Source organism: Rhinatrema bivittatum, chromosome 7, assembly GCF_901001135.1.
Source record: "Rhinatrema bivittatum chromosome 7, aRhiBiv1.1, whole genome shotgun sequence".
Lineage (NCBI taxonomy): Eukaryota > Metazoa > Chordata > Amphibia > Gymnophiona > Rhinatrematidae > Rhinatrema > Rhinatrema bivittatum.
In genome coordinates, this window is record NC_042621.1 from 256,702,995 (window position 1) to 256,721,563 (window position 18,569).

Genomic DNA, 18,569 nt, shown 5'->3' on the forward strand with positions numbered 1-18,569 from the left:
GTAACATCAGGACTTGCCAGAGACAAAATTCCTGGATGTAATAAATGACTGCTTCATGGAGCAATTGGTTGAGGAACCAACAAGAGAGGGAGCTATTTTAGATTTAATTCTTAGTGGAACGCAGGATTTGGTGAGAGAGGTAACGGTGGTGGGGCCACTTGGCAACAGTGATCATAACATGATCAAATTTAGACTAATAACTGGAAGGGGGACAATAAGTAAACCTGCAGCTCTACCACTAAACTTTCAAAAGGGAAACTTTGATAAAATGAGGAAAATAGTTAGGAAAAAACTAAAAGGTGCAGCTGCAAAGGTTAAGTGTTCAACAGGCATGGACATTTGTTTGAAAATACAATCCTAGAGGTGCAGTCCATATGTATTCCACACATTAAGAAAGGTGGAAGGAAGGCAAAACAATTACCGTCATGGTTCAAAGGTGAGGTGAAAGAGGCTATTTTAGCCAAAAAAAATCCTTCAAAAATTGGAAGAAGGATCCATCTGAAGAAAATAGGATAAAACATAAGCATTGCCAGGTTAAGTGTAAAACATTGATAAGACAGGCGAAGAGAGAATTTGAAATGAAGTTGGCCATAGAGGCAAAAACTCATAATAAAAACTTTAAAAAATATATCCGAAGCAAGAAACCTGTGAGGGAGTCAGTTGGACCACTAGATGACCGAGGGGTTAAAGAGGCTCTTAGGGAAGATAAGGCCATTGCAGAAAGACTAAATGAATTCTTTGCTTCCATGTTTACTAATGAGGATTTTGGGGAGATAACAGTTACTGAGATGGTTTTCAGGGGTGATGAGTCAGACGAACTGAACAAAATCACTGTGAACCTGGAAGATGTAGTAGGCCAGATTGACAAACTAAAGAGTGGCAAATCACCTGGACCGGATGGTATGCATCCTAGGGTACTGAAGGAACTCAAAAATGAAATTTCTGATCTATTAGTTAAAATTTGTAACTTATCGTTAAAATCATCCTTTGTACCTGAAGGCTGGAGGGTGGCCAATGTAACCCCAATATTTAAAAAAGGCACCAGGGGCAATCCGGGTAACTATAGCCCAGTGAGCCTGACTTCAGTGCCAGGAAAAATAGTGGAAACTATTCTCAAGATCAAAATCGTAGAGCATACAGAAAGACATGGTTTAATGGAACAGTCAACATGGATTTACCCAAGGGAAGTCTTGCCTAACAAATCTGCTTCATTTTTTTGAAGGGGTTAATAAACATGTGGATAAAAGAGAACCAGTAGATGTAGTGTATTTGGATTTTCAGAAGGCGTTTGACAAAGTCCCTCTTGAGAGGCTTCTAAGAAAACTAAAAAGTCATGGGATAGGAGGCAATGTCTTTTTGTGGATTACAAACTTGTTAAAAGACAGGAAACAGAGAGTAGGATTAAATGGTTAATTTTCACAGTGGAGTGCCTCAGGGATCTGTACTTGGACCGGTGCTGTTCAATATATATATAAATGATCTGGAAAGGAATACGACGAGTGAGGTTATCAGATTTGCGGAAGATACAAAATTATTCAGAGAAGTTAAATCACAAGCAGATTGTGAGACATTACAGGAGGACCTTGCAAGACTGGAAGATTGGGCATCCAAATGGCAGATGGAATTTAATGTGGACAAGTGCAAGGTGTTGCATATAGGGAAAAATAACCCTTGCTGTAGTTACACGATGTTAGGTTCCATATTAGGAACTACCACCCAGGAAAAAGATCTAGGCATCATAGTGGATAATACTTTAAAATCGTCAGCTCAGTGTGCTGCAGCAGTCAAAAAAGCAAACAGAATGTTAGGAATTATTAGGAAGGGAATGGTTAATAAAACGGAAAATGTCATAATGCCTCTATCGCTCCATGGTGAGACCGCACCTTGAATACTGTGTACAATTCTGGTTGCCGCATCTCAAAAAAGATATAGTTGCAATGGAGAAGGTACAGAGAAGGGCAACCAAAATGATAAAGGGGATGGAACAGCTCCCCTATGAGGAAAGGCTGAAGAGGTTAGGGCTGTTCAGCTTGGAGAAGAGACGGCTGAGGGGGGATATGATAGAGGTTTTTAAGATGATGAGAGGTCTTGAACGAGTAGATGTGAATTGGTTATTTATACTTTCGAATAATAGAAGGACTAGGGGGGCATTCCATGAAGTTAGCAAGTAGCATATTTAAGGCTAATCGGAGAAAATTCTTTTTCACTCAACGCACAATAAAGCTCTGGAATTTGTTGCCAGAGGATGTGGTTAGTGCAGTTAGTGTAGCTGGGTTCAAAAAAGGTTTGGATAAGTTCTTGGAGGAGAAGTCCATTAACTGCTATTAATCAAGTTTACTTAGGGAATAGCCACTGCTATTACTTGCATCAGTAGCATGGGATCTTAGTGTTTGGGTAATTGCCAGGTTCTTGTGGCCTGGTTTGACCTCTGTTGGATATAGGATGCTGGGCTTGATTTATTTATTTTATTTTATTTAGGGTTTTTATATACCGACTTTCTTGATACAAATCAAATCAACTCGGTTTACATCGAACAAGCAGTAACTATAAACCACCATTAACCAGATACAATTTGAAAGGAGAATAAAGTTACATTATAACAAGGATATGTTAACTTGGAGTAAGAAATAAGAGAGGGCACGAAAAGAGGGTATAATTTACAATGGAGTATATGAGGGAGCAAGGAACAGTATTCATAATAACTTATAAATGTTCTTATAGTAGTAATTTGTTTATATGTACAATTGCTAGAACAGATTGAAATCAGACTGTTGGGTTGGTGTCGGGGAAGGCTCGGCAGAACAGCCATGGATGGACCCTTGGTCTGACCCAGTATGGATGGACCCTTGGTCTGACCCAGTATGGTAATTTCTTATGTTCTTATCTAAACCAGGGTGGAACAAGGCTCCTGGCGCTAAACTTTAAAATGGAGATAGAACAGCTTTTAAACTAAATCAAAGGGAAAAGCCGACAATCGCTCAAGTGCATGATTCAGAGGGAGGTATCTTCGAAGGATACTCCCCCCTCTCCTCCTAGCACTCCTAAATTGCTTATCTCTTAGTGTCTTCCTTTTGTACATATGTATATATTTACAAACCTCGATGATTATTTAATGCAAATTTCCCCTTGTTATTCACACCCTCATTTATTCATTTGTTAACTTGTTTTATTTGTTCAATGTAAAGCGCCATGCCCGGCGTTTGTTTGTGTTACACTGTAAACCGATGTGATATCCTGGATGAATGTCGGTATATAAAAATTTTTTAAATAAATAAAAATAATGAAGCATTGAGTTAGGGCATCCCAACAGAGATTCCAATAATAAGAAAAGTAGTCCATGTGCCTATAATTATCCCTTCAACTTGAAAGCAGAATGTTAATACAAACAAAAAACACACTTTGAAATGTTTGTAATCTAATGCCAGACGTCTAAGAAGTAAGATGGGAGAGTTAGAGTGTATAGCAGTGAATGATGACATAGACTTAATTGGCATCTCAGAGACTTGGTAGAAAGAGGATAACCAATGGGATAGTGCTGTACCAGGGTACAAATTATATCGTAATGATGGAGAGGAGCAATTTGGTGGCAGGGTGGTGCTTTATGTCCGGCATGGCATAGAGTCCAACAGGATAAAGATACTGTAAGAGACCAAAAGACAAATTTTAAAAGCCCTACGTGCAGCAAATCAAGAAAAACGTGCATGACTGGGCCATGCGGATTTTAAGAGACACGCAGCCACGTGCATATCTCCCAGTCCACACATTAGAAAGGATTTCGCAAAAAGGGATGGGCCGGGGGCGGGGTCTGGACTTGTGCGAGGCATATGCAGGCCAGGACAGTGCCATTAAATTTGAGTTACGCACAAGCGTGTGCCGGGTTGTGACGACCGTGTAAGTTACTGCTGCTATGAATTGCGGGTAAGCTATAAAATAAAAAAAATTTAGGGTAGTCAGCGGAGTTTTAGGGGTCGAGGCTAGTAGGCTGAAAGGGAGGCAGGTTAGGTAGGGGGTTTAGGAAGTCCCCTCCTTTAAGAACTGGGAGGGAACAGGGAAAAAGGCCCTCATGTGTCGCCGCACGCATCTACTAAACACCCCCCCCCCCACTTATACACATGAGATGGCATTCGCACACAGATGCGCGCGTCGATATAAAATCGTGCGTGCATGTACAGCAGGTAGCGGATTTTATCGCATGCGTGCATGCGATAAAATCGGCACATACATGTGCGCATGCCAGCAAGTGTGTGCATATGTGCGCCTGAGTGTGACTCTTAAAATCTACCTCTAAATGCATAATCAAATCTTTATTGATAGAAATCCCTTGTGTGTTGGGGAAGAGTATAGCGAGACGAGTATACTACTGTCTACCTGGCCAAAATGATGAGACGGACAGTGAAATGCTAAGAGAAATCAGGGACGCTAACCAAATTGGTAGTACAATAATAATAGGAGATTTCAAATAAACTTTCCCAGTCAATACTGGGGTAACATCAGGATCTGCTAGAGAGATAAATTTCCTGGATGGAATAAATACGTTTTATGGAGCAATTGGTTCAGGAACTGAAGAGAGAGGGAGCAATTTTAGATCTAATTCTCAGTGGAGCACAGGATTTGGTGAGAGAGGTAATGGTGGTGGGGCCACTTGACAATTGTGATCATAATATGATCAAATTTGAATTAATGACTGGAAGGGGGACAGTAAGTAAATCCACAGCTCTAATACTAAACTTTCAAAAGGCAAACTTTGATAAAATGAGAAAAATAATTAAAAAAACAAAACAAAAAAACCCAGAAGTGTGCAGCTACAAAGGTTAAGATTGCGTAACAGGCATGGACATTGTTAAAAACTACCATCTTAGAAGTGCAGTCCAGATATATTCCACGCATTAAGAAAGGTGGAAAGAAGGTCAAACGATTGCCGGCATGGCTAAAAAGTGAGGTGAAAGAGACTTTTAGCCAAAAGATCTTCATTTAAAAATTGGAAGAAGGATCCATTAGAAGAAAATAGGGTAAAGCATAAGCATTGGCAAGTTAAATGTAAGACATTGATAAAAAAGGGTAAGAGAGAATTTGAAAGAAGTTGGCCATAGAAGCAAAACTCATATTAAAAACTTTTTAAAATATATCCGAAGCAGAAAGCCTGCAAGGGAGTCGGTTGGATCATTCCATGATCAAGGGGTTAAAGGGGCACTTAGGGAAAATAAAGCTATCGCGGGAAGACTAAACAAATTATTTGCTTCGGTGTTTACTGAAGAGGATGTTGGGGAGATACCCGTTATGGAGACAGTTTTCAGGGTGATTATTCAGATGAACTGAACCAAATCACGGTGAACCTGGAAGATGTGGTAGGCCAGATTGACAAATTGAAGAGTAGTAAATCACCTGAACTGGATGGTATACAAGCCAGGGTTCTGAAAGACCTCAAAAATGAAATTTGAGACTTATTACAATCGTATTTGTAACCCATCATTAAAATCATCCGTTATACCTGAAGTCTGGAAGATAACTAATGTAACCCCAATATTTAAAAAGGGATCCAGGGGTGATCCGTAAAACTATAGACCGGTGAGCCTGACTTCAGTGCTGGGAAAAATTGTGGAAACTGTTATAAAGAATAAAATTCCAAACATTTAGATAAACATGGCTTAATGGGACACAGCCAGCATAGAATTACCCAAGGGAAGTCTTCCCTCACAGATTTCCTACATTTTTTTGAAGGGGTGAATAAACATGTGGACAAAGGTGAATCGGTAGATGTAGTGTATTTGGATTTTCAGAAGGCGTCCAACAAAGTCCCTCAAGAGAGGCTTCTAAGAAAACTAAAAAGTCATGAGATAGGAGACTATGTCCTTTTGTGGATTGCAAACTGGGTGAAAGACAGGAAACAGATAGTAGGATTAAATGGTCTGTTTTCACTGTGGAAAAAGGTAAACAGTGGAGTGCCTCAGGGATCTAGAAAGGAGTATGATGAGTGAGGTGATCAAATTTGCGGATGACACAAAATTATGCAGAGTAGTTAAATCTCAAGCGGATTGTTATAAATTGCAGGAGGACCTTGTGAAACTGGAAGATTGGGCTTCCAAATGGCAGATGAAATTTAATTTGGACAAGTGCAAAGTGATGCATATAGGGAAAAATAACCTTTGCTGCAGTTACACAATGGTTAGGTTCTATCTTAGAAGTTAACACCCAGGAAAGAGATCTAGGAGTCATCGTGGGTAATACATTGAAATCATTGGCTCAGTGTGCTGTGGTGGTCAAAAAAGCAAATAGAATGTTAGGAATTATTAGGAAGGGAATGGCAAATAAACGATGGATGTCATAATGCTTCTATATTGCTCCATGGTAAGGCTGCACCTTGAATACCATGTGCAATTCTGGTCTACATATCTCTAAAAAGATATAGTTGCACTGGAGAAAGTGCGGAGAAGGGTGACCAAAATAAGGGGCATGAAACGCCTCCCCTAAGAGGAAAGGCTAAAGAGGTTAGGCCTGTTCAGTTTGGAGAAGAGACGACTGAAGGGCAATATGATAGAGGTCTACAAAATCATGAAAGGACTTGAACAGGTTAATGTAAATCGATTATTTACTCTCTCAGATAATAGAAGGACTAGTAGCTCATTTAAAATAAAGAAAATTCTTTTTCACACAGGGGTCGATTTTGAAACCCGTGGTGTACGCACATGGACTGGCTAATTTTATAGTATGTGCACATCATTGCGCGTATGTTATAAAATACGATTTCCTCGTGCACATGCGTACTGGATTTGAATATCCGTGCGCATGTATGGGCGGGTGACCAGTCACGCATGTGTGTGGGGGGGGAATTTTAGAAACATACGTGATCGGCTGTTCCCAGTTCCCGGCCGGTCCCTGGCCCGCCCTTTTTGCATAGCTCAGCACTTCTGCATGTACTGGGAGATATGCGCGTGGCCAGGCCCTTTCTAAAATATGCTCAGTGCACGCAGGGCCCAGTCACATGTGTATCCTCCAGATTTTACGGGTGCTGGGCTTATAAAATTTGGGCATCAGGACATAGTTTAACTCTGGAATTCATTGCCAGAGGATGTGGTTACAGCAGTTAGTGTAACAGGGTTTAAAAAAGGTTTGGATAAGTTCCTAGATGAAAAATCCATAAACTGCTATTAATCAATAAGGAATAGTAGCTTGAAATCTATTTTTTTTTTATTTCTTTATTTTCAAAATTTTTTGAAATTATACCCAAGAATTACTCTTGTACAGCAAAATTGATGTTTGCAATCATCCAAAGAATACATAGAAGATACAGGAAAAAAGAAAAAGACTAAGAATCATTCAATAATTATGCAAACATCTAAATTATAAGAATAGTGTGGAGGCGGAACTTTAAAGCGCATATATTTAAGGAAAAGAAAAACCTAATAGATTAAATTATGGTCAACCAAGTGAAGCCATTTCATAATTTCACTAACACGCCGAGTTTTGAGGGGATATCTCTTGGGATCTTGCCACAATAAAAGCCCTAAGATGTGCGGGTTCAAAGAAATTATGATTTACACCAGAGAGCTTCACACAACATTTACAAGGATATTTTAGGGTGAAAGTGGCACCCAACTGAAGGACTGACGGACGCATATTAAGAAAATCTCTTCGTCGAGTTTGAGTCGTTTTAACCACATCTGGATATATCCAGAGTGGATATCCATATACTTTCCTTTGCCTATTTCTAAAAAATAGTTTTAATATGTAGTTACGATCAGAATGAAAGGCAAAGGATATTAATAAAGGTTTCCTTAACATTATCTCAGTGTCCATGGTAATTTCTAATAAATTTGATAAGTCCACTGAAGGTATCTGAGTTCCTGCTGTTTCCAACCCTTCAGTCTGTGTCCGCTGTTGCAAGTAGAAAATCTTAGTAATTATAAGTAAAGCAGTTTCTGGTATTTTGAGAACTTGTTTCATGTAATTTCGAAATAACGCCAATGGAGAAAGCATAGGTATAACAGGAAAATTCAGGACCCTTAAATTATGGGCCCTAAGAGCATTTTCGACAGTTTCTAATCTTCTGATAGTTATGTTATCTGATATTATCAATTTTTGCTGTACATTTTCAACCACAGACACCTTTTTGTCCAACTCTTCAACCTTTTTCCCATAATTGGAAATAAGTTGTTATTTACGATAGTTTGATTCCTGGTTTCTATTGTAACTACTGACAAACTTTTAATGGGCAATTCAATAGATTTTAAAATTGCCCATATCCCTTGTAATGTTATTGTTTCTGGAGTAGGTATAGAAAAACCTGCAGTTAAGGCTTCCAAATGACTGTATCCCAATTCCTCCTCAACGCTCACGATCTCTCCTTTACCTTCTGGCCGTGATGGCTTCTCCTTCTTCCTGGTTCCCTGCGAGGACTCCGGAGTCGAGGTTATCATGACTCTTTCCGGGCTTAGTCCAACTGCTCCTTCTAGCCCACGGGTCTCTCGCTGACTCTTCTCCCGGTCTGCAAGACCTCCTTCAGTCAGTTTTAACGCCGAAGGGCTCCTCATTGCTTCCGGGGTTCCGGAAGGTAACATGCTGTTTCCCGGGTGAGCAGGTCTCCTCGGTTCTCCGGGGCTTAAGGTGGTGTCGTAGGTCAGGGGAGGCAGAGCGTGCTCCAGCACTGCACTTCCAGTGACCAAGCTATCTGGTATAGATGAAATGGCTCCCGGAAAGAACCTCTCAATGCGAGGCTGTCGGGTCTAGAGAAGGCGATTCCTCTTTCGCTTCTCTAAGTCTCCCCTTTCTTTTAGCGTGAGGCATTATTTGTAGGAAAAAAAGAACAGGTAAGAGCCTCTTTCTTCAGCTTGAAATCTATTTAATGTTTGGGTACTTGCCAGGTACTTGTGATTTGGATTGGCCACTGTTGGAAACAGGATGCAGTGCTTGATGGACCCTTGTTCTGACCCAGTATGGCATATCTGACCCAGTATAGCATATCTTATGTTCTTCTATGGCTAAAATATAATATGTTTTAAAAAGGCTTACAACCTTTAAAGTATTTGGAGGGCAAAAAGTGAATCAGTTTGCTTTTCTTGTAGATAATATGGATAATCACTATCCTGCAAGAAGACTATTTGCTTTCACAGTAACTGAAAAGTGATTTTTAAAAATTTTTGTTCCAGAATGCACCAGATTTCTCTATAGTTCTCCTTCATGCCTGTGCCCATAATCCAACTGGAACAGACCCCACCCCAGATGAATGGAAGCAGATTGCAGAAGCCCTGAAGGTAGACCAATTAAAAAAAAAAAAAACAGCTGTGATTGCCACACAATTCGTAGAACAACAGTTTACCTATTTATATTTTGCCAGCATTTTCTGGATATAGACTGGACAAATAAGTTCTTCAAATTTCTACTGCAATATGGAGGTCCTTATTCAAATGGATTTAGCCAGATAACTCAGACGTTTTCCGGCTAAATGAAGATTTGGTCACATATCCAGCTAAATTCTAGCTGGCTAATAATTTAGCTGGATTAAATTAGGGATGTTCTGGGCTGTAACTGGGAATTGAGTTAGCCAGATAACTTATCTAGCTAACTCTGGTTGGCTCATAGAGCTGTCCTAAAGTTAGCCAGATATTATCCAGCTGACATTAAGATAGTCAGATATATTTAGGGGTAGATTTTAAAAGGGTTTCGCGCATAAGTTATGCGTGCAACCTTTTAAAACCCCCCCCCACTGCGCGCGCCGAGCCTATTTTTTCTTAGGCTCGGCGGCGCGCACAAGCCCCGGGATGTGCGTAAGTCCCCCGGGCTTTCTGGGGGGCGTGTCGGGGCTGATGCGACATTTGCCGGCCCGGGGACGTTTCGGGGGCATGGCCGAGGCCTCTGAAATGGGTCCCGGGCCGGGGAATCGCGCAGCAGAAGCTCACTGGCGCATGCGAGTTACGCCTGCTTCTGGCAGGCATAACTTTTAAAACACAGGTGGGGGTGGGTTAGGGAGGGGAAGGTGCCGGGGGGGTAGAAGGAAAGTTTCCTCCGTGGCCGCTCCGATTTCGGAGCGGCCTCGGAGGGAACGGGCAGCGCGCGCAGGGCTTGGCGCGCGCAAGTTGCACAAATGTGTACCGTCTTGTGCGCGCCGACCCCGGATTTTATAAGATACGCGCGGCTACGCGTGTATCTTATAAAATCCGGCGTACTTTTGTTTGCACCTGGTGCGCGAACAAAAGTACGCGTGGGCGCACTTTTAGAAAATCTACCCCTTCGTGACACAGCCATGCTACGGAATATATTGGCTAAGTTAGCTGGATAAGTTATCTGCCTAACTAGCCAAGTCACACAGCAGCTGAATATGGACCTCAGTATTTCTATTCATGGAATGCAATTGGATTGTCTCTGTGATTATACATCAAAAGTTAATTTAGGGCTTGTGAAAGATGCCAAGTTGAACTATAATTAATGGGATAGTTCCGGATCTTCCTGCCAGACCAGTGTATTCTTTGAATTCTCCCTCCTACCAACAGGTAGGGGCAGAGCATTTGACTTCTCTCCATGACATCAGTTGTCTATAGGCTGGCCCAGTAGGGAGATTTGTCAGTAGTCTCTGCCTCCTGCAGATGGTGAGGAGCATCCGGAGTTATCCCAGGACAAGCAGGATGGTAGTCCTCACATATGGGTGACATCATCAGATGGAGCCCTGTCATGGAACACTTTTGTCAGTTTCTAGAACTTTGACTGGCACACTAAGCATGACCAACATGCCACCAACCCCATGGCCATACGGGGTCCCCCTTCAGTCTTTTTTTTTTTTTTTTCCACGGAACTGTTGCCTCACGGTTAGTGGAGCTCTGTGATAACTTTTTTCCTCACTGAACAGTTCAAAGTTTTTCTTCAAGTTTTTCCTTGCTCCGGGGTCCCCCCATCGCGAACCAATTCCTTCGTTGCTCGGTAAGTCTGTTTCCCTTTTTTTTTTTGTGGTCTGTTCCCGAGCATCTACCGCCCAGTGGTTGACAGCCACCAACCGCATGCTGCCCTTTTTTATCATGGTGACTGGTTTTCGGAAGTGCCCGGAGTGACCGCGGACTATGTCCATAACGGACCCACATGATGTCTGCATCCTGTGTCTCGGGTCTTCCCACGACGTCCGTCGTTGTCCCAGCTGTGCTTAGATGACCCCCAAAGGCCGGTGCACCCGCCTAGACAAGATGGAGCACCAGTTTGGTTCCAGGCAATCTGCTCCATCGACTCCGGTACTGGGTACGTCGAGTCATGGGGACGAAACTGACTCGGGACCTTAACCTTCAAAGCCCCGCCGAGAGGGTCAAGGAGCAGGTGATCGCCCCTCACCAGCATTGGGACACTCGAAGACTTCTGCATCATCTTCCTCGGCGCCAGAGGACTGGGCCGAGCACTGTGGGAAACATAGACACTGGCACGGATGGTCATCACTGTCTGGTGCCAGCATTGACACTGGAGCGGCATCAGCCAAGGCCCCAGGGAGAGGAGTCCCCATCCTCCTCTGGACCTGAGAGCCCAGGGCGTTCCCCCCCCCAGATATCGGTGCCAGGCACCAAGCCTCCGCGGACTCCCGTGGACGTGGACCCCCATGGACGCTCTGGTGATGCCCAGCCTACCTCCTACTCCAAGGTCGGTTTTGCCCGCACCCTCATTCCGAGAGGAGTTGGACTGCGTGGTTCAACAGGCAGTGCTTAATGCTCTTCGGGGTCCCCAGCCGCCACCCCTGGCCCCCATACTGGCATTGGAACCGGCACCCTCCATTTTGGAGCCTCTGCTGGAAGGCTGGATGTGCTAGACACGCCTTGCTGATACAGCCCATGCCGGCAGGCCCCTCGGTGCCCTGCCCACCACCAGTGCCTCCTCCCGTCTTGATCCCGATTCCGGGCTCCTTGGAGGAGGAAGATGCGGCTCCTCGCCCATCTCCACGGATGGTACTGCCAATGCTGGATCCTGTCCCTGGGATATTATTTTTATCCCTGTTCGATGTAAACCGTCCTGATATGGTATTTAACCATGAAGGTCGGTATAGAAAAATGTTAAATAAATAAATAAAATATCGGGCCTCCCAGTGCCCCGACGTCCATCGCAGGTCCCAATGCCCTCGATGCTGGCGCCACCGCTGTTGGTTCCATCTCACCGAACATCGGTGCCCGCACCCCATACTCTGGGTTTTAGCTTCCCTCCTTGACCCAGGCAGTTTGCCAGTGAGGAAGAGGCCACCTCCTCTGAACATTCCTCGGAGGCCTCCGGGGACCTTCTGTCAGAGCCTTCCCCGCCAGAAGAGAGATGGCGCTCACTTCCAGAGGATCTCTCCTTCACCTTCGGAGGATCTCTCCTTCGAGTTTTTGTCCAGGAAATGGTGGAGACCATTCCCTTCCAACTTTTAACTGAAGAAGATGCCCGCCACAAGAATTTGGAGGTCCTCCAGTTTGTGGATGCTCCTAAGGAGGTGAAGGCCGTCCTGGTGCATGAGGTTCTTCTGGACCTCTTTCACCGTTTCTGGGAAGACCCAGGTTCTGTGCTTCAGTCAATAGGAAAATGGATGCCACCTATCTAGTACAACGGCCCCAGGCTTTCAGAAGAGCCAGTTGCCACACCAGTCGGTGGCAGTTGAATCAGCCCAGAAAAAGGCCAGAATGACCCGCCCTTGCTCCTCTGCCCCTCCAGGAAAAGATCACTGAGTCTTAGATGCCTGTGTCGATGTTTATTGCTCACATACCGGCATACCAGTTGTACATGAACCAGTACAACAGGAACATCTGGAAACAGGTCCAGGAGTTCACAACAATTTCAGGAGGCCCTAGAATCCATCCTCCAGAAATGACTGGAAGCCGGAAAACATGAAGTGAGAGCAGCATATGACATTTTTGAGACAGCATCAAGTCTCAGCAGCAGGCATTAGTGCCAGATGCTGGACCTGGTTAAAAGCCTTCGACCGGAGGTTCAAGAGAAACTGGCTGACCTCCCCTGTACAGGAGAAAACCTGTTTGGGGACAAAATCTGGGGCGCAGTGGCCCAACTCAAGGACCACCTCTGATCCCTCTTCGGCAACCCGTAGAGGTCCATGTAGGGATATCAGGAAGCAATTTTACAGGCAACGGAGATACTACCCTCCGGCCTCCCATGCTCATACAGCGTCGGTCCTCCCTAAGAGGCCACTCTTGCCAACAAAGAGTGACTAGAGCTCAGCCAGCCCCCCAGCCTGGTCCTACAGCTGGCTTTTGACTGGCATACAGAGAGCAGAAACCTGTCCCCTTTGCCCGCACTGTCCGACCTACCTGTAGGAGGTCGTCCCTGCCAATTCATCAACAATTGGTTCCCAGTTACCACAGACCAAGGGTATTATCCATCGTAGCACATGGTTACCTCTTGAATCTCCTTGGTATTCCTCCAGACTCCCCACCTTCCCCGGTGTGGAGCCTCATGGAACACGCATCAGCCCTCGAGTTGGAACTCTCACTCCTGAAACGGTCAAGAGCCATGGAATCTGTTCCCCGGGCTCAGCAAGACAAGAGTTCTACTCCTGGTATTTTCGCATCCCAAAGAACAGGCAGCCTTCATACCATCCTAGATCTCTGGGCCTTAAACAGGTTCTTCCATAGAGAATGGTTTAGAATGGTATCCTTGCGTACCCTACTTCCGCTTCTGGATCAAGGGGAATGGCTCTGCTCTCTAGATCTACAGGATGCCTATGTGCACATTGCTTCATAGTAAGCCACCGGCACTTCCTATACAGGGTTCTCTCCTTCGGGCTAGCCTCCGCTCCCCGGGTCTTCTCAAAGTGCCTGGCAGTGGTGGGAGCACATTTGCGCCGGAACGGGGTGCATGTGTTCCCATATCTGGATGATTGGCTCATCAAGAGTTCTTTGAAAGAGGGAACTCTTCACTCTTTGAAAGTGACGTTGAGCCTCCTCCAGTCGCTGTGGTTCCTTGTAAACTACCACTACCCAAAATTCCAGCTGACTCTGTCCCAGCGACTGAACTTCATCAGGGCAGACCTGGACACCACAGTGACCAAGGCATTCCTTCCCAGCAAATGCATAACCACCCTGGCTGGGCTGGCCAGACCCTTCTGTCGGCGGCGGATGGCCTCGGCCCACCTGCTCCTGAAGTTGCTGGGTCACATGGCGTCATCGGTGCACTTCATCCCAATGGCCCACCTAGCCATGAGGGTCACACAATAGACCCTGAGGTCTCAGTGGCACCAAGCCACTCAGAAACTCTCGGTACTGGTCCAGATAACTAAACCACTCCAGCTGTCCCTCGCCTGGTGGGCATGAGAATCCAACTTGAGCAGGGGACTTCCCTTTCAGCCCCTGGCCGTGGATGCCTTTGCCCACTCCTGGAATGCGGGCCTCCTATATGTGTACCCTCTGTTTCTGCTAATAGGCAAGATTCTCGTGAAGCTACAGGAGGACCAAGGCTCCATGATCCTCATAGCCCTACATTGGCCCCGTCAGGCCTGGTTTCCCATTCTCCGCAACCTCTCTATCTAGGAGCCCATTCGCCTGGGCACCTCGCCTGACCTCATCACGCAGGATCAGGGCAGGCTACGCCACCCAAACCTCCGGTTGCTGTCCCTAATGGCCCGGATGTTGAAAGGCTAATACTACAGTCCCTTAACCTTTCTGATAATGTCTTGCAAGTCCTAGTAGCTTTGCATAAGCCTTCCACATGGAAGTCATACCAAGCAAAGTGGAGAAGGTTCTCGTCTTGGTGCACGCAGAAGGGTCTTGACCCTTTCTCTTGCCCCATAATTAGGCTTTTGGACTACCTCAGGTGCCTCTCGGAGTCTGGTCTATAGACTACCTCAGTCTGGGTCCATCTGAGTGCCATCAGCGCCTACCACCGAGGAGTGGGCGACCCCCCCCCCCCCCCCCAGTCTCTGTGCAGACCTTAGTAGGGCGCTTCATGAGAGGCTTACTTCAACTGAATCCTCCACTACATCCCCCTGTTGTGGCTTGGGATCTCAACATAGTGCTGGCGTGGCTCATGTGGCCTCTGTTTGAGCCCCTGCGCGTTCAAACACCTCACCTGGAAGGTCATCTTTCTCATAGTGGTTACTTCTGCTTGTAGAGTTAGTGAACTGCAGGCCCTAATGACCTATCTGCCTTAAACGAGGTTCTTCCACGACAGGGTGGTGCTGCGCACTCACCCTAAGTTCCTGCCTAAGGTAGTGACTGATGTCCACTTAAATCAGTCCATCGTGTTGCCCACCTTTTCCCCCAAGATCACACTCTCATCCAGGTGTGCAGGCTCTGCATATCTTGGACTGCAAGCATGCTCTCGCCTTTTATTTAGACTGCACTGCTGCCCACAGGCAGTCCACCCAACTCTTGGAGTTGCGGTGGGCAGGCAGACCCTGTCTGATTGGTTGGCGGACTGTATTGCTTTCTGCTACCAGCAAGCAGGCCTTCCACTTGAGGGCCGAGTGAAAGTGCACTCAGTGAGGACATGGCGACATCAATAGCACGCTTCTGGGCAATCCCTATTGCCGAAATCTGCAGGGCTGCGACGTGGAGCTCCCTCCACACCTTTGTGGCCCATTACTGATTGGACAAGGATGATCGAAAGGACAGCGTCTTTGGTCAGTCTGTCCTCCATAATCTGTTTCCGGTGTAAGAACCCAACTCTTCCTACCTAGGGCCCAGTATGATGCTCAGGCTGCCCCCGTTGTTGCCAACAGCACCCCTGTTGTGCTTGTTGCACGTTATTGGGTGTCTGTTGGCCCAGGGTGTTCCGGGAGCAGCCTGCAGCTTGCTATTCACCCATGTGTGAGGACTACCATCCTGCTTGTCCTGGGAGAAAGCAGAGTTACTTACCTGTAACAGGTGTTCTCCCAGGACAGCAGGATGTTAGCCCTCACAAAACCCATCCGCCACCCCACGAGTTGGGTTCGCCTCCGTTTTGTTGTTTTATTTTTCGCACGTACTTTTCTGCTATAAAACGAGACTGAAGGGGGACCCCATGTGGCCACAGGGTTGAAGGAACTAAAAAATGAAATTTCAGACCTATTAGTAAAAATTTGTAACTTATCATTAAAATCATCCATTGTACCTGAAGACTGGAGGATAGCAAATGTAACCCCAATATTTAAAAAGGGCTCCAGGGGCGATCCGGGAAACTACAGACCGGTTAGCCTGACTTCAGTGCCAGGAAAAATAGTGGAAAGTGTTCTAAACATCAAAATCACAGAACATATAGAAAGACATGGTTTAATGGAACAAAGTCAGCATGGCTTTACCCAGGGCAAGTCTTGCCTCAAAAACCTGCTTCACTTTTTTGAAGGAGTTAATAAACATGTGGATAAAGGTGAACCGGTAGATATAGTATACTTGGATTTTCAGAAGGCGTTTGACAAAGTTCCTCATGAGAGGCTTCTAGGAAAAGTAAAAAGTCATGGGATAGGTGGCGATGTCCTTTCGTGGATTGCAAACTGGCTAAAAGACAGGAAACAGAGAGTAGGATTAAATGGGCAATTTTCTCAGTGGAAGGGAGTGGACAGTGGAGTGCCTCAGGGATCTGTATTGGGACCCTTACTGTTCAATATATTTATAAATGATCTGGAAAGAAATACGACGAGTGAGATAATCAGATTTGCAGATGATACAAAATTGTTCAGAGTAGTTAAATCACAAGCAGATTGTGATAAATTGCAGGAAGACCTTGTGAGACTGGAAAATTGGGCATCCAAATGGCAGATGAAATTTAATGTGGATAAGTGCAAGGTGATGCATATAGGGAAAAATAACCCATGCTATATTTACACAATGTTGGGTTCCATATTAGGTGCTACAACCCAAGAAAGAGATCTAGGTGTCATAGTGGATAACACATTGAAATCGTCGGTACAGTGTGCTGCGGCAGTCAAAAAAGCAAACAGAATGTTGGGAATTATTAGAAAAGGAATGGTGAATAAAACGGAAAATGTCATAATGCCTCTGTATCGCTCCATGGTGAGACCGCACCTTGAATACTGTGTACAATTCTGGTCGCCGCATCTCAAAAAAGATATAATTGCGATGGAGAAGGTACAGAGAAGGGCTACCAAAATGATAAGGGGAATGGAACAACTCCTCTATGAGGAAAGACTAAAGAGGTTAGGACTTTTCAGCTTGGAGAAGAGACGACTGAGGGGGGGATATGATAGAGGTGTTTAAAATCATGAGAGGTCTAGAACGGGTAGATGTGAATCGGTTATTTACTCTTTCGGATAGTAGAAAGACTAGGGGGCACTCCATGAAGTTAGCATGGGGCATATTTAAAACTAATCGGAGAAAGTTCTTTTTTTACTCAACGCACAATTAAACCCTGGAATTTGTTGCCAGAGAATGTGGTTAGTGCAGTTAGTATAGCTGTGTTTAAAAAAGGATTGGATAAGTTCTTGGAGGAGAAGTCCATTAACTGCTATTAAGTTCACTTAGAGAATAGCCATTGCCATTAGCAATGGTTATATGGAATAGACTTCGTTTTTGGGTACTTGCCAGGTTCTTATGGCCTGGATTGGCCACTGTTGGAAACAGGATGCTGGGCTTGATGGACCCTTGGTCTGACCCAGTATGGCATGTTCTTATGGTGGCATGCTCAGTGTGCCATTCAAAGTTCTAGAATCTTTGACAAAAGTGTTCCGTGACAGGGCTCCATCTGATGATGTCATCCATCTGTGAGGACTAACATACTGCTGTCCTGGGAGAACACCTGTTACAGGTAAGCAACTCTGCTTTACTCTGGTCCAGCAGGCAAGACAGGCTCCAGGGTAATGGCCTTCTTCAAGGTTGATTCCCCTGGAAGCCTGGGCCGAATGGGGGAGCACCCATAGCATGACAGCTTCCGAAGGTCGGCTTATCCAACCCCAAGGCAGCCAGTTGTTCAGGTTATCTGACCTCCCTGAAGTCGCAGTGAGTAAAAAGAAAAAGGGGGAAAGGGAGAGTAGCCCAGCCTGAAGCACGACTCTTATGGAGAAGGGCAGTAAGTGTGCTAAGAATGAAACTAGGAGTGTTGCTAGCATCACTCCTAGTTTTGCCGCAGGCCGCGATGGAGAAGGGAGCGGTAGTGATCTGCATGCCGCTGCAAGCATGTCTCTTCTGCTGTTGGAAGCAGCAGCAGAACATTTGCAGCACTCATTGGTGGCATTAGAAGGAGGGACAAGCCTGGCAAAGCAAAGGTAGAGGCTGGAGTCCCTGCAGCAGGAGGAGGAAGGCTCTTGGGAGAGAGGTTTTTTAGGGAGCCATGCTCTTTGCCCACACAGCTTCCTACCAGCTCTATATGAGCCAGTATTCGTGGAACATCTGGAAGCAGGTGCAGGAGGTGGCTGAGGAGTTGCCTCAGTAGCAGCAGGACACCCTCATGTTGCTGCTGCATAAGGGCCTGGAGTGCTGAAAACATGAGGTCCGAGCAACCTACAATGTTTTCGAAATGGCATCTAGGGTCACTGTGGCGGGAATCGGCACCCGCAGAATGGCATGGCTGCAGGCCTCAGATCTCTGACCGGAGGTAAAGACTTGCTGACATGCCGTGTACTTGGGAGAATATCTTTGGAGATAGGGTGAAGGATGCGGTGGCTCAGCTCCTGGACCTTCATGAAACCCTCC

General features: G+C 45.4%; 1 protein-coding gene across 1 annotated transcript in view; it reads left to right on the plus strand.

Annotated features, from left to right (window-relative positions):
* Nucleotides 1–18,569, plus strand: part of GOT1 (glutamic-oxaloacetic transaminase 1) — a 118,525-nt gene that overhangs the window by 63,079 nt on the left and 36,877 nt on the right. The window contains exon 5 of the mRNA XM_029610100.1: nt 9,144–9,248. Within this exon, the coding sequence (XP_029465960.1) occupies nt 9,144–9,248 (105 nt within the window). The remainder of the gene's footprint in view (nt 1–9,143; nt 9,249–18,569) is intronic.